The 23,242-nt window shown below is 36.2% G+C and overlaps 1 protein-coding gene across 4 annotated transcripts in view; it reads right to left on the bottom strand.

Moving 5' to 3' along the window:
• CDH13 (cadherin 13) overlaps positions 1-23,242 on the bottom strand; it is a 475,482-nt gene that overhangs the window by 18,726 nt on the left and 433,514 nt on the right. For 3 of the 4 annotated variants that reach the window (XM_035336423.1, XM_035336424.1, XM_035336426.1), the window contains 3 exons: positions 16,383-16,525; positions 4,548-4,781; positions 2,905-3,120 (listed from right to left, as the gene is read on the bottom strand). In XM_035336423.1, coding sequence (XP_035192314.1) covers positions 2,905-3,120; positions 4,548-4,781; positions 16,383-16,525 — 593 coding nt within the window. Of the gene's footprint in view, positions 1-2,629; positions 3,121-4,547; positions 4,782-16,382; positions 16,526-23,242 lie in introns of those variants that run through there. The other variant, XM_035336422.1, reaches the window with a different exon arrangement.

Here is a 23,242-nt window from a genome sequence, read left to right as displayed (position 1 = left end):
CGAGACTGCTGCTTTTTGCATGCATGACAGTTTTAATCAGGCTCTTCAGTTCTATGCCCAGTTACTTCAGATATCTACCACATATGACTTCTTCCATGACTTACAAAAGAGGCACATATTCTAAGTATAGATAATAATTGTACCATTTAAATGATAATACCAAGATGTTTTGTATAGGGAGGAAATTCATGCAGGGCATTTTTACCATGAACAGCTCTTTCACAGGGCTATCTATCCTCACACCAGATGTCAAATACAAAAAGAAATACTTTGGCATGAATAACAAAGTTCATTTGACTGAAGGATTTACCTCCTAGGAACAAGAGCCTCATAAAACATAAATACTGGGAGCAAAGTGAGCCTCGTAAGGGCTTTTGCAAAAATTAAACCCATAACTTGCCACTAGAAATGGGATATTTCATCTGTTCAATAAGCACTAAAGTTCTCTTTGTTTTTATGGCATCGTAATCTTTGATTACTCTGATAAATATTTGGACTAGACAAAACATTGCAATGGAACTAATCGCAGCTATAAAAGAACTGTGTGTAGAAATGAATTGGGAATGCAATAATACCAGCACATTCTATGATTTTATAGAAGTTCAAATACAGAACCACATTATTTAAGCTGTCTCCTGGCCCCATTCTTTCATGTCTCTGTGTCTCCATCAGCACCTAAGGAAAATGTTTGTTATGCTTGCTGGCTTCGCACAAACATGAATAGATAACCGTACCAGATATGGAGTACTAGCCTCCCTCTGCATGACTGGATGAACCGGAAACACACAACTAAATAGTAGCAAATGTTGGCAAAGAAAAAAAATACAGTCCTGTGCTGAGGACTATGCTGGCTATGCTGAAACCTAGCTAGAGAATTCATGCTATCGCTTACAACAACTGTGTACAAACATCCTTAGTCTCAAGGAGGAGATCCTTCCTTCCCTGTCCCTTCAACTCACCTGCTATGTCCCTTTGTTTTGGTTTTATTGCTCAGAGAACAGACTGATACCAGTATGTAATACTGAACAAACTGCTGGCAGATTACATGCACATTCTTACTCTTTGCTTAAGATTACAGTTCTCTTTCTCAATGCTTACTATTATAGCACTCTGAAGAAATATAAGACTTGCCTAGAAAGGCTCGAGGCATGTCTTATTTTTTCACGTTGCAAAGACTATTCAGTGCTACTTAATCTTTTACAGTAGGAGAGGGAATCCCTCTGTCATTCTGAGCACCAGGCAGTGCTCAGATGCCAGGGGCCGACAGTTCAGCTGGGGAATATCTGTAGTCAGAAGATCAACTCAAGAAGCATTTACCAACACCTAGAACTGCTTTTTATAACTCAATCTAAGGAAAGTGATCAGACTTTGGGTGCTAGAAAACCTCAACATGAATACTTTCAAAAGCAAAATGCTTTTCTCCACCTCATTATATTCTAAGCAGATGCAATAATGTAAATAAAGTTCAAGCACAAATTATATCTAAAAATGTTAGCCCAGTGGTGAAAGTCATGCTTAGTCTAGCACCAGCAACATTTATGAAGTGGTAACAAGAATATATTTGAATCAATGGGCTGCATATTTATATCACTGATGCAATGGTGTCATGTACTGTCACATATTTCTAACATATTACTTCTAACAGCTGAAGTCTGCATTTGTTTCCAGTCGACTAAACCCAGAACAACTGAAGCAAAGCCAATGGAGATACTTCAGATGTCACTGATTGGAACAAAGAACAGGAATTTGCACTTAGCATTTATATAGTCCTTTTCATCTTCAAAGAGCATCACAAACATCAGCTACTTCTAATTCTCTCACAATGACCTTCATGCTAACCTTTTGGGATAAAAGTAATATATTATAAGAAAAAAAAAAAAAAGACACTGTGTGTAATCAAGCATACACCAAGCCTCAGATGTGTAAACTATCTCTGCCTTGACCTCTATCTCTGCCTCATGGTAGGTTGTACCTTATCAAGAATATATCGCCTTTTACTATGGCTCAGGTAGTATTTCACCATACAGTGCATTCTACTAACATTAGATGATGGTAATAATCCCTGAATAATAGTTTACTACAATAGGGGATACAGCTATTCCTTTTTAACAGACAAAATAATACTGCATAAAAAAATTGCTGAAAACTGTCACATGGCAAGGCAGGTACATATCTAGGTTAGATGTCAAAATTCTGTAGCTTTGAATTCCTACTCTGCAGTTATTCTGGGATTTCTTTATATTTTTTCTTTTTCTTTTTTTTAACACCTTCTAATTCAGATTAGGAATTTCATAAGACTTTTAGAAAGCTTTCTCAGAAGCAGCAGAAGCTTCCTCCGTATGCATGACTTCTCTCTCTCTCTTCCCCAACCCAGACGTGCAATTCTGATTATCAGTTTTGTGAGTCTCTAAGACCAGAATCTTGAATACGTTCCTTATGTTCCAGTTGCTTGTGCACTTCATACAGAGGAATAGATCGAAGCAGACAGTGCTCATTTTCATGGTGACCCAGAACAGCTATTGTTACAAGAACACCTTTAATCTCCTGTTTCTGATTTTGAATTGAATTCAAGTGGGGAGAGATGAAAGAAAGTGTCTCACAAATCTGTTGCTACAGCTGGTACTTCTTAGTTTATCATATGCTAGCTTTAATTCTCTTTGATTCTTCTTAGAATTATTGCTTCTATTTCTTAATTTGACAACCAGGCATTTTTGCTACTTTTTGACAGTGAAAAAGCCCTCCCCTCCTACTTTTATGTAGCTACTTCCTCAGGGAAAAAATAAAGTTACTGCATTATGCTATCAACGTATGAATTTAACTTCTCCCTTGGTAAGTTTTCTTATATAGCACACAGATGAACAGCTAAATAACACTTCATTACTTACAGTTAAGGAAAAGACTTACAAAATAAACTGAAGAGTGAAAGAAGGATCAGGGTCATGCTGATATGAAGGGCATCAGTTGCACTGCAGTCCATTCTGGATTTCTTGCAGGAACACACTTGTAATTTCAGTTCTGTGTTGTTAGTCAGAGGTGGTTTTCCAGAATCTGTCACTGAGATTGGGATGTTGTAATTGGCCTTTTTCAGGTTTTGAAGCAGGACGACCTGGGCATGAGTATCTGAAAAGGATCAGGACATAAAAATTAGCCAAATAGTAGTCACTTGGATAGGAAGAGGAATCTGTAAACAGTATCAGACATGTCACAGTTACTTGTGGAAATTAAGAAGAAAATGAGAGCACTCTAAGGAAAAGATTAGAGAATTGAACCGAATAGGAAGTAAGAAGAGGCAGTTACATAAATTCTTTCAGGGGCTTAGAGCTAATTGCAAACATATTCCAAACCCCATCAAAAGAAAGACTTTCAAGTGTCCCTTTTGTTTAAATACATTATTTGGTCTTCAAATTATTGGCAGAGTTTACTGTGGAAATGAATATACTAATGAAATGCTAAGGCATGTCATCCCCAAAGCAACACAACAGGGAAGAACTTATCTATTTGCCAAAGGAAAAATCCCTTCTTGCAAGGAAGCACAGGTGAAACTGTTTAACTGCTTCCCCAATTTCACTAAGAAGGCAGTGAAGGGGAATGATGGCCCTTCAGATCCACAGATCTGCTTCACCTGAGCAACAGTGAGTCTTAACAGCTCTTTTTAGCCAGGTGTGCTCTTTTAGGAGGTTTAGTACAGGGTGGTTTCATCACTGGCAAACAGGAGAACAGCAACGAAAATGACTCATTCACACTGTCCATGATAACCTTGAGGCAGGCACAGACATCACATCCATATTTAGTTCTTTCTAAGCAGAATGTGAAATGAGCCACTAAAAGTCCTGGGAGCAGCCTTGCTGAAAGAGACCTGGGGGCCATCAAGCTTAATGTGAGTAAGCAGAGTGCCATTGCAACATGGCGGCAAAGTGTATCCTTGGCTGCATCTGTAGGCACATCACTAGCAGGGATAGCGACGTGATCATCCCACTCAGTGTCAGGCCACTCGTGGGGTACTGTGTCCAGTTCTGGTCCCCACAATTCAAAAATACTTTGATCCTCTTACTGATGATAGTGTAGATAGATCCAGTACAATTGGGTGTCATATTTGTGAATTCTATAGTCCAAATACATGAACTCAGGAAGTTTTTCAGGTGTACTGCCAAAGCCCATGCAAAAGTTCCACGCTGTCCTATAGCAAAGCTTTGTGTATCCCTTGCAAACAAATTCCATGGAAAAAAATATGGTAACCTTTACAAAATTATAAGTCATCAGTAGACATTCTTCAAAGCAATACTAAAAGAGAAAAGTTTGGACAATGTATTAAGAAGAGGAAAAAAAATCTCGTGTCAGACAAAATGCAGACAAACTATTATTATTTCCCAACAGGCAGCTGGTCTTGGAAAAAAACACTGGACAGTGTAAAGCAGAAGTAATGGATTCATCCTGCAGGACTTCCATGCACTGCTGCTGTTGAATTCACATAATAGACAGCCTCAGGTTGAGTATACTGTGAGTTAGAGGCAGGAGGACTAAATGCATAAGAAAAAAAATAAACTTACTGTTAATCTTGGTGATTCTCCACAATTTTTCTGGGCCAGATTGCTTACTCAGTTCAAATTTAAATGGATCTGTGTTAGGATGAAGGTCTTTGTCTGACGCTCCTAGTACCACTACTCTGAGATCTTTGGCGTCATCACAGACTTTTGCCAGTGTTGGATAAAGGGATGGGACATTGTCATTGACGTCCTCCAAGGTGATGTGTAAAGTTCCTGTACCTGTAGCGGGAGGGTTACCTAAGCAAAGAAAAAACACAAGTGTTTATTAAATCATACCTCCATAAACATTTCTCTTATTCTCTTGGCATGCTTGCCAAGGAAAATAATTTTTATATGTCTTCCTTCTTTTACATGAGAACTATTGCTTTAAAACAGTGAAGAGTCACTATTGTAAATAGTTGCCATATTTTCAAAATGCACCCTGTCTGTTTCTCTACAGTATGGACAATTATTCCAAGGAAACCTCTGGGAGAATAATATTTTGAAGTCAAAATGAGATTAGGACATGAATAGGTATCTGGAACAGAAGCTGTTCATAAACACATACTGAGAGAATCATAGCGGGAAACATCCCTTACATAGACAGTGTGGTATTAAAAGAACCAATAACAAGACAAATAGGAGGAAAATGACAGCAGAAGGGAATCAATTTGTATGGTGGGGACCCATAAACAGACCGGGAACAGATCATTCCTCAACAGCCCTTAGGCCCACATTTAGTTATGTGGTGAAGTAAAACCTATCAGCCTGCAACTCTAGAAAATGAGATCTTTTATTTTCCCAGAGCCATCCTGTGCTAGCAGTGGAGTTTCAAGCTTTCTCAAATTATTTGCCAGCCTGTCTCAGCCTTGACCTGAAAGATCCAGTTTCAGAGGTGAGGATGTTGTTTATTCACCATGGTACCACAACAAGCCTTTGCACTGAGGCTGTGACTGACAAACCAGCCATGGCACTGGAAGTGTTGTAATGGAGACATCTGCCCACTGGGAGCCAGACTGATCCTAGCACCTCATTTCACAGAGGTCAGAGAGGAGCTGACAAGTGGTAATAATTTTCAGTCACTACAGATGTGTGCCATGGTTGAGCCAGTAACCTACTGATTTTGGTCAAAATCTCAATATTGTATTACAGATCCTTTTGCTGTCCCATTTTGACTAATGTAAAAGTTTTCTAAAAGGCCATTTTTTTCTTCATTATACACCATACTTGCTAATTTCCCACTTTAAATGCTGCACTTACTGAAGGGTTGTTTGCGGTGCTCATTTTACTGGTTCACTATTCAAAATCTGTGATCTCTGCACTTCCCTTAGCTATAAAACCTCAGCAGGTAGAAAGGATTCATGAGATTGTGCTTAACCTGTAAAGCAGTAGTGAAATACGTGACAGTGGGTTTGAGTTTATCATTGAAAGAGGTACACTTTAGCAGCCCACCAAACTTTGGAATTACTGCTGCATTGTGAGTGCATAGTAAGGGAGAAGTAAATACTCTGTGGTCTGGATCTGATAAACTACTAATTGTAACAGTATGCAATTAGTCCTTTCAAATAACAAATTTTACTAATGGTGACACTTCATCTGTTTCATGCACACATAAATGCATAACAAAGGCAGAATTTTCATAGTTCTTTAGCTCCCCCCCATCTCTCACTTTGTCATCAGGAGGGTTAGGGTTGAGTTCTTTTTAATGAAAAAGAAATTATTTTTCACTTTTTATTGGACTAATTGAATTTGCAGAAAGACTCCAATACATTTTTTTGTTCTTGATATATTATTAAGTAAAGTCATACAGCAGAATGGATGAAAAGACATTCGAGTATTTGAAATATGATCATAAAAGCCAGCCTTTCATGAACTTAATTAAACTGCTGTCTTTAATTTTGAATGCATTATTTCCACACTGGACTGATAATGTCATATGCACTACCCTTCTTATCTTTCTCTGAAGTCAGTAATATTAAAATCTGCCTTTTGAAATTAAGAAGCCAACAGCATTATGAATGTACTGTTATTTTGTCAAATGCAGATATGGCTGCATTTTTTTCTGCTATGTTAATGTTTCACTATCTTTATGTGGCTTATGGGCCAGTCAACTATTACGCACAAATAAGGAGAAAGGAAATTGCTTCTGTCCATTTCAATGACTTATTATCTGGTTGTTTTATTTCTAATGATTCAAACAAAATCTTTCAGTGATTTATGAAGTCTTCCAAAAGAAAAAATAAGCTAATGTCAAGGTCATAAACTGTTGCTTGTTAACATGCATGTCATAAAAAATGCAACAAAAAATGAATCAAGGAAAAATGGTCACAACATATCCATTGGGAATATATGACTTTTATAAATTTCACACTAATATGCCTTTGAAATAAGAAACACTCAAAAATCCTATGATCTCTAGACAGCTCTAGTTTTGAAATGAAAGAGTTCCTTAGCATATTTTAATTCTGAAATAAAACTTCTAAATTTTATTGTAAAACTTTGCAGCTGAAAGGAGAATTAAGGCGTAAACCAGGGACTCAGTCTGATAACCCTTGGAAGCACCTTTTCAAAAGAGCTCAGCTCCCATTTTTGTCACTGAACTGGCTATTCCTACTGAGGCTGAATTCTTTGAACCTGCAGGTACTTAGAATCATTTGGGACAGCGAAAATTTCAAATTCCTGCTAAGGTTCCCACAAGTGGCAAAGCTGTGAACATACTATGGCATATGAATGAAATGTCATTGCGTTACTCATTACTCACATATGTAAAAGCTGCTAAAGCAGACTGAATGATGGCTAGTTTGGATACTGAAAGAAAACCAGAGCTTGCTATTAAATCCTGATTTTAATAATCTAGGTCAAAACTGAGAACCTTAATGAGTAATCTTCAATGAGACAGTAATGCAGGTAAGGTCTTCCAAGTTAGTTAAGGTCTGTGGGACTGAAACTGTGGTTGGGAACACTAAAAATGTACAGATTCATCTTAGATCATGCAATTGGAAATCTATGATACATTATCTGAATTGCATTAGGACTGTTAATGTCTTCATATCCTAGCATTAGACCACATAAAAAGCTTCTGATAGCAGTCTTCATTTCAGCAACCGCTACTGCTGTTGTAAGATGCAATGAGCAAAAAATAGACTAAAAAAAGTATTTCTATTTCATGAGTTAGATACCGCCATAGAATATGATGGGATCTATTGTCTGTGGACTAGAATCTATAATGCAAAGGACTGTTACCAGAAGATGTAGATGTTAAATTTAATTTTAGTGCTATCAGCATAAATGACTGTGTTGCTACCTTTACTTTAAAGAACAGTATCAAAAGAAATATGATAGAAACATATACTTTGTATACTTCTATTTAGTTGTATTTTAAGGCAGAATCATATCAGAATTATTAGTATGATGTCTTGAGATAAAAGCCCTCTGTAGAAAAACCTGGCCAAGAAATTTGAAAACTAGTGTTCAGCTTTGGTCCAAAAAGTTCCCATAGGAACGATGATGGCATTTAGACATCTAACTACTCAAATGAGACTGTGAATCAGGTAGTTGGATTCTTAAAAGATACCAATTATGGACAACGATGGCCATGGACTAAGATGACATTTCTCTTAAGTATAAAGACTTGCATAAAATGGCATGTCTAACAAGCAATCATATGGTTGAATGGCTGATGATGCGTTTAATCTGAGCATAACATTTTTATGGACATGAAGAGACTATTCACATTGCCCTTTCTAGTTTTCTTACAGAAACGTGATGTTGTATACAGATTTCTAATATGGCTGAACTATGCTTCATGAAATTGAAGATGATATTTGGACTGTTCTGAAACTGAATTAAGAAATTCCTTATCAGTGTATCTTCCAACACCAACTATTTGCATTTACTTGACATGATAACAGAAATACAGAGTTGGCAAACACTGCACAGGAAGTGAGACTTTCAAATATGCCTAGCACAGTAAGAAACCAAACAACCTCAGAAGTCAGGGAAAGTCAAGGGCTTAATTTTTGGGGGTATCCAAAGGAAATCTCATGTGACTGAGGATTGCCTGCGTAGCATCCTATTTCATTGCACCTGCATTTCTATCCTACAGTTAGTATCATAAAAGATTGATAGATGGTTCCATGCTGCATGAGTAAGTCTGCAATCATGTCCAAATGTCTCACCACACTTTGTGTAGACATATCTACGGAAGCTTTAAAGTAGTCAGTGAAGATGTTAATAGCTATGTAGCATCAAGTAATTTATATGAAAGTTGGTTTTATATGATGTTAACTCAATATGTGACTTTCATGAGAGTATTTTGAGTTTATACATTTGTTTCACTCAATGCTAAGGAAGCCCTGGGAAACATACCACTGTCTGTACCGGCATGTGGGCCATGCCAGCCTGACATTTTCACATCCAATGGTGTTTTCCTCAATTAACTAAGCAATAACAATAACAGTAACACTGGGAAAAAACTAATTAGGCACTTCACTGTTGGAATTGCAACAGTTCTCATGTTTAGACCCTACATTCCCTTCTAGGAATAGAGCTGGGCGTGCAGTGGTTAAGCATAGACATCCATTTACACTGAGTTTCCAGCATGTACTTACAGGAGCCAGCTAGAACGATTGTTCTAAATGGTAGAATATTTGCAAGATGGAAATGTTGTTTAAATGCAACATAAAATCACACGCAAACAAAATCATAAAATATTTAGTCCTTTTCTTCCAGCTTTCCCTTTCCTATTTTCAAATGCCAACATTAGCCTAAATGATCCTGAATACGTTATACAAGCATTGAAAAACAAACTCAATACTTAGAAAATGAACAGTTTGGGACATTTGAAATTACAGTGAATTTAGATTATTCTTGAAAATGAAAATGCATATTTCTTAAAGGTGTGGAAATATTTTTTTAATGTGTAGATTTAAAGGATATTATTAGCTAAACAAATTGGATATAACAACATTTTTTCAGCTAAACTGAATTTTGTTTCATTTGTGAAAACCAACATGAAAATCTTCAAGAAATATTTTCTCTTTGAGCTTGACTTTTTTTCTGGTTTGACACCAAACTTGACTTGATCTAAAGCAGGACAAGTTGCACAAGGGAGAAATAAGTATTATCAAACTCAAAAATCATTTTCCACATGCTATGTCAAAGGTAGCTTTTGCTAAATCAGATGAAAGTCAGTTTATACTTGTACATAATACAATTTGTTTAGTGGCACAGCTAGGAAACAAAGGATTGATAATCAACTAACAAAATCCCCAGACACAAATCATAAAGTGTTAAGGCATGAGAATACATGTTTTTACTTAAGTTTGGAGAGTTCACCTAATGGCATCAAAAGCTAAATGTATGAATTATTCTGTTTTTAAAACACTAACGTTTTGTATCTTGGTCTTTACAGCAATAGCGTATTTATATAAATGCTTTTACAGAACAATGTTTAACTAAGAATGATTAGGAAAAAATGCATTTAATTCAAATTATTATACCTTCTTTTTGAAGAGCATTGGACACCAGGGATTCTGGTGGTATTTATCAAATTCCCAAAGAAGAAAAATCAACCACTTTAAAGAATGCAGTGGCTACATAGATCTAAGACACAGTACTGCTAGAAGCTAGAACAGTATTTTAGGAAGAATGGAGCATGAACTGTCCCTTTTTACATGCTCATTATGAATGGTAGAAAGACTTCTGCACTCCTTTCTTCTTACTGAATTAAGCTTCCAGAACCATCAGTTAATACATATTATCTATGTCCTTCTATGTCACGATGCAGAAATTACAAGGCCATTTAATTCCCAGAGCAAGTGGTTTGTCCTCTGCCAAACCTGTAGGGTATCCATTGCCATACAGATTTTCTCTCACGCTAACAGAATGGAAATGATTTATTTTCAATTTTGCTATTTATGGTTTACTATTTAGCAGTGTTTTTTAATCTTCCACTATCATTTATGTAACCCACAAGACTAATTCTAACTTTTTTTTTTTTTCCCTGCTGCTACTTTTTAGCTGGCTAACAGAGATACATGGATACAGAATGAGAAGGTAGAATGAACTGTTTGAGCAATTACAGTAAGAACAATTTTTCTTCATATTTGAGCAGAAAAAAAGCCTTTGAGAATGTGGGTTTTCTAATTTCTGGCACAATTACCTTTCCTCTGACCCATCATGAATAAAGCTTTCTCTCTTTAAACTTCTATAAACCATATTTGAATCACAGTCATATCAAGGTCAATTTGGAACAATTATAATGATATCTACAGAATTTCCTTCATTTTACTCCCATGTAACTAACTATAAATTGTAGGACTGCCTGTGATCTCTCGTTGGATGTGTTTTTTTAATCATTTTCTCTATTTCCATGTTCATATGTACGGGAAGGAGAAGCTGTTTTGTTGTATTTAATAGAGCAAGAAAAGAGGAGAAGAATGAAAGTAACATTGTAGAAACTCCCAAAGTGTTTGGAGGGAGCTATGCATTCAGACTGTGCAGTATGTGGTTAGACTATGTAACATATTCTCTCTTAAAGTGATTATATTTCAGATATACACTGTTAGAAATAATGGTTCATGCTTTATAATGACACTGCTATGAAAATTTAACTGAAATTTCAGAGTCTCCTCCCTCATCATTCTCTTTTTCCTCCATATGCTGTTTTTCTAATCAGAAAACGTGTGCACGCTAGGTGATTTGGCAGCAGGTACCCTCTGTTCAGGCATAAATCCCATTCAGACAGGCATATTCCAATACTTTTTGTGTTCAGGCTGAACTCCATTAATGGTTCAACTAAAGTAAATGGAACCAACAGTGGGAAGATACTAAGATATGTGTGTGCTGCTCAGAATCTGACATACTCAGAAACTGGCCTTATAAATGCCACATACTGACATTTTCTATAAAAGAGGTCCCAGATTTCCCATGAGCTGAAATTTCCTATTTTAAAAATATGTATTGGCATACTTTTTTTTTTTTTTTTAATGTAAAATAAATAATTGCTAAAAGTTGCAATCCTTCATTCATTCAGATAATATATGCAGATCCTATTTTTGAGTAATTACATTTCAAAAGAGCACAGCTCTTTCAGCATATCGAATTGCTACTGACATATGCCATCCGTCTTAAATACTGTTTTCAGCATTCTAATTTCTTTTTCTAATCAGGAGTCCATGATGACAAATTAAAACAATATTTTGTGTGCAATTCATATTTTATTGAAATTTAAAATGGCAAGAAAAGGATGAGTATTCCGTTTATTTTCTCTTCTCAATTAATACAGCAATTAAGATAAGGAGTATAAAACTGGCTTAATTGGGTAGCCATGGCAACTAATTGCCTGATTTCTTCAAAAATAGCATGTTTTAGGTGGAATCAATCTGTGGTAATTTAATTACGTACATCATGGAGCAAAAGACAGGTTAGATACATGTGAGGAAAAATTCAGTTTCCAAATTGTTACACATCTTTGTTACTCCAGTATTTTTCTAGCTGCTGTCTGTTTCTGTTCATTACCTGTACTACAGAATGATTTTTTTTCCTTTTAATGATTAGAAGTATCAAGAGGAGCACAATGAATGCCTGAAAGTAGTTCAGGTGGTACCCAGAAAAAAGGAAAAAAGTGAAAATTAGACTCTGACTCCTTCCTCACTTTCCTTAGAATGGCAAACTGGCCACAGTCATAGAACCAAAATTCCCCTTTAAAATATAAATAAATAAATAAATAACCAGTGCAACTTGAGGCAAAAACTGAAATCACTCCAATCTAGATATAACTTCGTATGGCCTTTACCTTGTTTAATCATGTATAGTCCATGAAATAGAGATTACTGCTCCTGAAGCTGATTTCCTGCAGCTCGACCCTCCTGTTGGACACCCTGCCTATACTAAGGATGGCTGCCATGCAAAGGCTTTTGATGTCAAATGCTGGGGATGGTGATGCAACATAGGGAGCAAACCACTTTCAGAAAAGAGAAAGGTGGTTTTCACTCCTGGGTTACTGCTGTAACAAACTCTGCTTACTGAGATTTAGTATATTGAAAGCTGTATCTATTAAAAATGTGAACCAGTAAGAAGCTGGCTCAGTGGGAGAACACTGCTAACTGACTTGTATCCTGCCAAGGTGGCATAAGGGAAGTAGATAACAGTATTTCAGCCCAGTCAGCTAGACTGGGCATTAGTTTTTCAGCATTTTTCACCAGCAGCTTACATACCTGAACAGCACAAGTGGTTTTTCCATATATTAGGCAAACAAAGGCAACCAAAGTTTTTCTTCTAAAGAGGTGGAAAAAGACTATACCACGGGAACATTAACTAGGATATTGTGCCTCACGTTGTTCATTAACTTAAGACTGTTTGAATATATATTGTTATTCCTTCCTCCCTCTTAAAGAAAAGGGAGAAACCATATTTAGCTTTTTTCTTTATTTGTTTTTAAGATTTCATACATCTTCCAGATTATTTTTTAGCTTCCCCTCCATAATTTTCATGTTTTTCTCCTCCCTTACGTTTTCTAAATTGCAACTCAAACTCTCAGAATGTAGGTGAAAAATGGACCCTTCCTGCAGAGTTTTTTTAGCATGACTGACCTTATGAGAAAAACATACAGGCATACAGATATTCTGCTTTATGAGATTCCTCCCAGATACTCCATAATATACTACCATATGTAGGGTGACCCTACAACATGGTCACACAGCAGATCTCCTGGAAGGTCTGATGCAAGCAGATTTCTCAAACTGAAACAACTTCTTGCCTTTATTTAATCCATATGAGTTTTACAGATACACTCCCAATAATTGTACTTTATTGTGGTGATACTGCATTGTTTTTACTGATTAGAATAATGAATTCAGGAAATAAAATGATCTCTACTTTTGGCACTTTCGTTAATTGAATGAAACCTCTGATGTTTTCCAAGTTTGCATAAATATGACTTTGTCCCATTATGAGCTCATTCTCAGATTAAACATAGTTCGTGACACTTCAATGTATTAACTCTGCTTCATGATATTTCCTACCATTAGTTAATTTCTTCTTTAATAGACCAGAGACTCTATGTCCACACAAGTATTTAATAAAGAGTTTTCAAATTCTAAAGACACTACCTTGACCTTTACTGAAATCAAAAGTACAGAGCAAATTAGGATATTCATTCCAAAAAGTCCTTTTTAACGTAAAATTTCCCTCAATAAAAGGTCAAACTTTATTATCTATAAAATTAATACTGTGTCCATCAAATTTGCTATTACACATTGTTTCACTTGTGTTTGGGAAGGTACAGGAACCTTTAGATGATGTTTAGAGCAGAAGTAATATAGTTCATACTTAGCTACTTTTCTTTTCAGTTAATTGGACAATGCTGAAAAATAGCAAATAGCAAAAAGAATATCATAAACAACCATATTATTTCCTGCAGTAAAATGATTCTGTTTAGAGTTGAATGACAGTAAAGAATACTTCTGTGATTTACTGAAAAAAGATATATGGATTTATATAAAGAACTACCAACCGTGAAGCTCCTGGTTTTACTTCTGACAGAAATCTTCAACATTTTACAAATAAGAAAAATGCCCCAGCACTTGTCCCCTGCACTGAAGTGTAATAACCAGAAGCCAGTGCCTGATGAATCCAGTGACAGATTCTCTGTTGACATCAGGGAAATGGTATGAAAAAAGTATTTCTGTAAATTTTGTTTTCAGCTGTCTCATCTCTTCAACTAAAATAGCACCCAAATGGTATAGTCACTTTAAAAACAGGTGGCAATGAAATACGATGGGACAACAGGATCCCTTCTGTAATTAAATATACTCTATATGCTAGGAATACTAATAAAAAGTAATATGTTTGTTTACTCTTCTTGTGTAGGACTAAGGTCCTACATTTATCATTTTAATGTCCAAGGTTTTATTTTATTTTAGATACTCTCATTATAAATACTGTTAAAAATTAGCATGCAACTCACAGACGTTTCCACAGTAAGTATCATGTCTGCAATCCCTTGTACTGTCAGTTGACATTAACACTGCTGAAACTCCTGGCAGTACTGTCAGAAACTGAACTCGGGAAGATGTGCAAGCATCTGCCTCTGGCTTTGCCCACTGAGTCTGGGGCTCCAGAGCAGCTCTTGCTCCTTCCTACCAGCTCTCCCAGATTTCATTACTACATAGTTAGACAAACCAACAGCAATTTTTCCAGTTACCAACCTGCTTCTAAGTTTAATGTGTTCTTTGGTAATTAATTCAGGGCTGATACAGAGCACAAGGTTAATACCAGCTATTTAAGCTCTGCTATTTAATGCTATTTCCACATATGGCTGAGCTACATACGGTGAAGTAGTACAATACTCTGAATGATCATTATTAACACCTTAGCATGCCAGTACTAAATGCACACATGTGGTTTCTAATTACTTCATTCAAAGAAGTCAATAATGTTGGAGTAGATTAGCTCCTGTACTAACAGGACCACCAAATTACAAATAAACACAACAGATGCTAGAATTAGATGCTGACCAGTGATCTCAGTGGAAGAGGGTTACTTCCTCTCTAACTTACGTTAAATACCTTCTCTTGCTCTGCTGTTCAGTGCACAGACACCTTTCCCTCCTCTTTTTTTTCCAGAGTTTGAATGTTTCCAGGGAAACATTCTGTGACTTAAGGGGTCACCTAGCAGTAAGGCTCCTGGCTTGGAATGGATGAACAATGAGTGTTACTGCCCTGAGAGCATGATAAAGTTCTACCCAAAAAGTTATGAAAATCCACTTTCATTCAGACCAATTTCCACAGTAAGAAATATTCAACTTTCTGTTCCACATTTTCTCTTGAGGATATTTGACTCCATCTTTAAAACATACACAACTTTGTCCTTTTGATAATTCCTCAATAACATTATCCTGACTTTTTACTCTCATCCTAAGACATTTCCCAGTGTACCCCATTTTAAAGATGCATTTAAAAGATCTTTATTCAATAGCAAGTAAAAACAGAAATAAGTTTAGAGCTACATTTTTCTATGAAAATTTCTTAAGACAAATACGTATATGAATAGATAAGTAAATCATCATGTCAGCAGAATTTTTTTCTTTTATATTGAAGATAATACTTTCTTTTTCCTGTCAGGCCCTGCAAATGTTCCCTGAGTCATGTGGTTACAAAAATAAAGAATTACCCTCCTAAAAAGAACATTTTACAATTCATCACCAGGACTAAACCAGCTGCAGCTGTGAAAAAGTGTTAACATATTAGCTGTTATATTGCAGACAAATCTTTTATTTATTTTGTGCCGTCAGCTCTAGAGATTTGCAGAAATGCTCAGGATTTTCTCTTTCTTTCTGTGCCACTGAAGTCACTGAGTTTTCACTAGATACTTTAATTTTGATTATGTTTGACAGAAGGAACTTTAATCCATGTAATATGTAAAAAATACTGCATTTTAACAAGGGCTTTTACTTATGTTTTTATTGCCACTGTCATTGCATAGAATAGAATTCAGCTTATCAGGGACGGGTTGTTATTGGTATTTAGGTGCCCGAGGCTTACTAACTACGCAAATATTATGAAGAAATTAACTCTGAAAAAGATTATTTATAACTTTCCAAGAATGTTCATATACTATTTCCATCTCATATTGAGATCTCAGCATAGGAGTATATGTGTGAGACATAGCCTTAAATTAAAGTGGTTCTAAATTTGAACTTTTTTTCTGTTTTGCCACAATGACCACTGATACCTTTCGGTGTCCGCTTACCAAAGTGCTGAATGTTAATGGGCACATTTTGAAGAGGAGCTTTCAAACAGGGAAAACAAAAAAATTCATATACTTTAATGAATACGATCTATAATAGTTACTCACCACTGTCTATTGCCAGAAAGAGAGCAGTGTATATGTTGTCCTGAACATAAGGTGATTCCCGATCCAGGATAGCAGTGGTGCCAATGGTACCATTGGTAGGGTTAATTTCTAGCCAGCCTGCTGGATCCTTATAAACTGAGTACCTATATCAAAAGACAAATGTCATTAACAAATTATATATCTAGATATAAACTAATTACATTACTACAAAAGAATATATCTTTACACTCACTGGGTTTCATGAGGTAGATCTCTTAAGACTTACAAAAATTACAACTTAAACCTTAAAGAGAGTTTTGATTCATTAGATCTAACTTGAGAGCTGGTTACATGCAGACCTCTAGTTTGTACACATTTAATTTGCAGTTTGTAATCCAAAATTACCTGCTTCTAATGGTTTCATTTAGATGCTTAGAGTCTTGGAACAATTCAACCCCATGTATGTTGTTCAAAGAAGGATGTGAAAATGCTGTCTGCCCAGATCCTGTAATATAATTCACTGCTGTGCTTTGTTTGCAGTCATCAGCACAAATATTTAGACCCCGCTACTGGAAATAGATTGTGAACTTTATGCACTAAGAACTGCCCTATTAGACTGAAGTAATAAATGTCGGAATGTTCTGATTCTATCCTGAGTTAATATAATATTGTTGTAATATAACAACATAGAGCTGAATGAACTGGCACCAATTCCCTCTCCAATGAAGTTTTTATTATTTTAAACAAAACCTCCAATCATATAGTCAATACTTAGTATAATAACCTGTTTACCTTTTTTTTGTAGTGAATTGTTATAGGTCACGAACAGCCATAAACTCTTCTACAGACATTTTAAATTGTAAGTAATTGACATGAAGCCCGTTACTATTTAATGAGTAGGTGCCAAGCCAATACTTTTCATGTGAAAGGTGTCCTATGTGATAATGCTGCAAAAAATAATTTATCAGTGCAACTATCTCCTGAGAGAATAATAAAAAATAACAGATTGTTAGAAGGGGAAAAATAAAGTAGGTAAAATGAAATAAAATGGCAATAAGTAGAAGAAAGGAAAATTTGCAGGCCAACAAAGACCTGGTCTCATTGAATTCCTACTTCAGAAGCTTGATTTGGTCTCGTGTTCTCTGAAAAGGTAAAAATAAGTGGTGGTGAGTTGCTAGATCCCTGTAACAAACTGTAACAAACCTTTTGGAGTTTATGAGAAAAAGAGACAAACACTAAAAACACATGGCTTGCTTATGTTCCCACAGAAGTCACTCAGAGTTTCTCCATTGTTCTCCCCAGGAGCAGAAATGATCCCATAGGCAATATATGAAAAAGAAGCAAAGTCAAGGACTAATACATAGTGAGACTTTCCATCAACCCAACATGTTCTTCCACTTAACTATGTAAATATTAATCAATACAGGAGCTTTATCTTCTATTAAAACAAATTGCTAGAGTAGTAACAATGCAGATCATTATTTCATTTCACTTCTTTGCTTCTTTTTATTGTTGTTTTTATAACTTTGCAACAAAGGTATGCACAAAAGTATGGAATCAGGGCAGCCTAAACAATTTGTAGTCTATTGTAAAACTGCAAATTCTCAATTAACCCTGAAACAATTTAAGAAGATTCAACACTTTTAAAGTAATGAGAATTTAAAATGGATTGTATTATCTTCCCTGATTGCTCTACAAAGCACTGATGGCTGTGCAAATAAAAAACTGAATTGTATAACCTGTGATTTGGCACAGGATATTGTGAAAGTAGTACTTTGTCTTTCCTACCACATTTTTTACTTATTGTAAGTATATTGCAGTGCAGCTGATTATTCTTTGTTCTTTTTTTTTTTTTTTTGAGGACTCTGCTAGCAAAAGATTTAGAACAGACTCATTCAGACTCATTAAGAAAAGCACTATATATATATATAAAAAAGAAATATAGAATACACAGCTTCACTTTTTACATTTAACTTTAGTGGTATCCAATTGTGTGGCAGTATTGAAAATCAGACCATTTTTTTAGGTGGTTAAACATAAATGTTTGTGCCTACTTGCACCCACTCAAGTTTCTGAAAATCACAAGCACATTGATAAGTCTGTATGGGTGTATACAGGACTGTGTTCTCTGGAGTGCCAATTACTGCTTATTCTGGACTTTACATTGCACTAGTGAAATTTAGTGCTGCCTTGTGAGGTTTTCTGTATTTTGTTCTTTAGTTTTGAAACATGTCAACAAGTCACAGTCCCCAAGGTTTTATGTGAACACCAGGGCATGGGTAAGTGGTTGTAGCCTATTTTGTTTGTCATCTCCTTGCACTATGTTCATGCCCTGGCATTATATGTAAGGCAAGTATTGCAAAGGAAGCAGAAAAAAACAATTCTCTTAGACTGGGATCATCTACTGCGAAACATTAAGTATATGCTTCAGATACAGACCTAAAAACAGATGCCGGGAGGCTATAGCTGCAGAACAACAGAATACAAATCAAAATGTGCACTTTGCCCATTTGGTGCAGAACTAAAATAAAATAGCATATATATGGAAATAATTTAAAATGTTTAAATGTCATCATCTCCTTCCTGTAATGCAGGCAAATTGTTCAGACAACACCTCCTGGGGTTGCTAGCAGACATGCATGGTGGTTGTGGCTGGCGGCTTGATTAGCACAGAAGACTCTTACACAGAACACTGGTGATAATATGGACATGGAAATCTAATCAGAGCCACAACCTTGCACTAGACAAAAAAACCATTTCACAGCCAACAGTCAAATAGCCCAGGGGGTCAAAGGAGAGCAGCCAGGCATCTAGGCACAGAGCCAGATGCTGCTTTTGACTTCCAGAGCTTGGTAGTTGCCAGACTTTTCCCATGTGGAGTTAAGGGGTCTTGGCTCTTATGTTTTAACAGAAAGAGAAGGAAAGCAAAATGAAGCATTTTGAACATACTGAGCATCACCACAACAGAAAAAATCAGTGCCAAATCTGTGCTGAATGACACATCTGTGCCAGCTTGTTGTGCAGCAATGACAGGAGTTAAGGTGAGCGATCTGGAAAGGCTTGTTGGGGTGGCAGTTCTCCAGCCTTGCACATCTGGATATTGCTCAAGTCGCCTTCCACAGAGACCCTCTGACCAAAAAGATGCAACAGAAAAGAAGTGGTACAGCAGTATTGGACCCATTAAACATCTATCGGATCCTGCAGTTAGGCTTTGTACAGCTGACTGCAGGCATTAAGATGCCACTGCAGTAGACTACTGAGCAAGACTGTTATAGCATGATTAGGACCTGGAGATTTGCACTCCGAGTCCTGGCTCTGTCACGATGGAATCTTGGAAGTCATTTAATTCAAGCTACACACCCAATTCATAGCGTTAAAATGGTAAGGATGTATTTCTGCCTTGAAGAGCTTTTAAAAGGATAACATCTATAGCTGATTGCTAAAGGACTGAAAGAATACAGCAATGAGAGACATCAAAAGTACTGAGATGCAGAACAGGAAAGAATCATTTGAATAGTTCTAAAGATGCAGAGAAGTAGTTACTGTCATTTTCAAATTGTATAGTTGCTTTTTAAAACAATATTTAAAACAGAATTAAATAGATGATTCAAAATTCATTCTCTCCTCTGCATACATGTGTGTATGCATGTATGCACGTGTACACTGACTGGTCCTGGGTGAAACTTACAGTGTCAAAATATTGATAGTAACTATTTTCATAGTGCTTCAATCTGTTCAATCTGATTGGAAGGAGTCCGTATCAGAAATGTAAAAAAGCTTGTTCATACATCAGATTTCCAAATCATATTTGCAACTTTTATGGATCCTGGTCCTGCTGACGTAAGGAAAAAATATCAGAGTGGAATACACCCAATATTTCCCCTAAGTATAGGTACATTTGTATTTTGAATGAAAAGCATTCACATTATCCAAATTACTGATTCCACAGCATTTCACCTACAATTAGGTAACATATTGAAGTTACCATATCTGTCCTGCTCCTGCTGGGACTGTACCATATAATGACAGTCTCTGATTTTTTTCTATGCGCTCTTCATGAACTACTCAAGTGAAATGATCAGTGGGGAAGGTAACTTCATATTTTCTGTGCTTAAGAGCTCAGCATGAGAACTCTCTTTTGTCTCTGAATGAAAAATTCTCTAAATACAGACATTATGTAATCTTTAAATCAAGCCAATATGAATTTCATCTCATTATATCAAGTCCACCTGAAAAATTGAGAGCAACTACCTTTGGAAAAACATTTACAGGTATTTGGGAGAGATCAGCATAGCAACTGCAGCATAAATATACACACCTATATAAAAAAGCGGTTGTTCTAAGAGAAAGATAAAAACACTTCTCAAACTGTAAGTGTAACATTACATATCTGGATTAAAACTGTGTGGTGCTGCGTATGCTATATGTAGAGATGATATGAGGCAGAGCTTTAGAGATCAGCTTGCACCCCATCATTGTGTTCCATCTTTTCCACTGTGCTACCTTTACCTTTTGCTTGCACAAATTATGGCAGTGTTTGTCACCAGAAAAAAGCACAAAAGAAGACCAACTGCAACACAGCAATTCTCCAGATGAAATATACCCTAGATTCATTTATGACACATGCATTTTTTCTGCTATTTGACTGCATGATAACAAAGGTAGCCCAGCTCCTATATGGTTTTAGGTTATAAGCTTTGGGAGAGCAACTTACATGTTGTGTATGTATATCCACAGCCTTGTACAGCAGGGCCTCTAATTGCTATCCCACCATGCGGAATGGAAACAATAGTAATTCTCTGACATATATTACATCTAATATTCTCTAACTATATTTTCACTTTTATATATATATATATATATATATATATATGTGTGTCAGTAAAGACATTGGAAGAAAGTCTTTGGAGTAGTTGTGGGTTTTCCCTTTTTTTCAGATATTGAAACAACTGTTGATGAAAAATATATAATAATTTCAAGATGCAGGTGAATATACAGGTTTATTTTCCATTTAATATCCAGAAAGAAAGCTACTGCCTCAAATTTTCCACTGTAGCCCCTAAGCACTATTTCATACAGGTCAGTAACACATGATCCATGGTCCTTGTGTTTAGTGTGTTTTCACATCTCCTTTTTTTATGTGCTGAACTCAGGCTGGTAGTTTGCTGTTCAATTTGGAAATACCTGGATCTGAGCCTGCATGTGAGCATTACACTGTTTGGCACTTCTTTCAACAGTCAGCAACAGTCTGCAGTCCAGCAAGTGCCAATGCCAACTACGCAGCCCCAGTGCAGTTGGCACTGGTCTGTCCTAATAGTTTTGAGTCTTCTTTTGCAACTCCTTTTAAATGAGTGCATGCAGTTAGTGTGGCAGTGTTGTCAGAACTATGTAATTACTATTATGGGCACGAGATCACAAAAATTTCAGCATAACTCTGCTATTGCTTAGGGTGTTCTGCAGGCATATCTGAGTAATAATTCAGAGCTAAGCCTTTTTCTCATGATTTATTAGCAATTCAAATAAAACTGCCTGAAATAACAAAGGCATGTCAACAGGTAAATGTCTTTGTGTTAGAAGAGAGAGTGGCAAAAACTAATCAGTAGTGTTTTCTGTAAATATACAAACTTCACTGCTGTTGGCAAATGAATATGCAATGCTACTCTGGCACTTTCTAATTCCCATATTCCACGCTGCTTCCAACACACTGCTCTGTACCCAAGCATGTAGGCCTTGTGCCTTCCAAGGGGATACAATGGGCATTTCCCTCTATTATAGACGTATTGATATTATATATCAATATATGTGACATTATATATCAATATGTACATATGACACATTAATAGCTTAATACGCTATTTGCAATAAGTCTATGGTTTATACACAGGAGATTTGGCTACTAGAGGATTCAGCTATACATACGACATTTGAATTACCACAATAACAGTTGGGCATTTATGTGGGAACCGGTAATCTTAAGTACTCATAACAGCTAATGGATATCCCTTTTGAATAATTAATATTGTTTTGTCATCCAGTGAATAGGACACCCATAAGATGATACAGCAACACATGCAGCCCTACCAAGTCAGTCAAATGAACAAGTTCTTTAATTTTTGCATTTTCCTTTTCATCCATGTAATATAAATGAACAGAAAAAAATAAATCCTGCATTATAAAATCATAGAATATCCATGTTGCAAGGGATCCACAAAGATTATCATCCCCAAAAGACCACACACACACACACACAATCAGATCACGCCTTAAGAGTGTTGTACAAACATGTTGAACTCCATAGACCATTACTAGTACCATACTGGGACTACTAGTAGTAAATTTTAAGCTAGCCTATATATCTGTCCACTGTACTGGGGACACAACCTAAAACACAATTCCCATCACAGGTAACAAAATAAAAAGCAACTGTGGAATTTCGTATCACAGGGAAAACAGAAGCATAAGTATTTCAGCACAGAATGTTACTAAAATCTACTCATTTATTCCTCTCTAAACCTACAGGTGAGGATATACATGGTATAAGAGAAATGACAAAGGCAACAGTGCCAATATCCTGTTAGATCTTTCTTAATCAATTGCATAAACACACATGTTGATTCCTGATCCTCAAGGCTTTCAGAAAATGTGATTCCACAATACCATCTCTGACAGTTTTTAAGACTCATTTTGTATCATAAACCTACCTGTATCTGGTAGGTTTGACACATACATATCCCTCATAAACATTTTCTATTAAGAGATTTAAGAAGCACCCAACAACCTGCAAAAGACACTGTTAAAAACTCAGAAAGGAAAGGAAAAACAAGCTAAACTGTCTACTTGTATTTTCCATTCCCCGTATTTGACTGACACACTGCAAACGG

This window comes from Oxyura jamaicensis, chromosome 11, assembly GCF_011077185.1.
Source record: "Oxyura jamaicensis isolate SHBP4307 breed ruddy duck chromosome 11, BPBGC_Ojam_1.0, whole genome shotgun sequence".
NCBI classification, from domain to species: Eukaryota; Metazoa; Chordata; class Aves; order Anseriformes; family Anatidae; genus Oxyura; species Oxyura jamaicensis.
The sequence above is the reverse complement of the archived record's forward strand: the minus strand, read 5'-3'. Positions and strand labels throughout refer to the sequence as shown.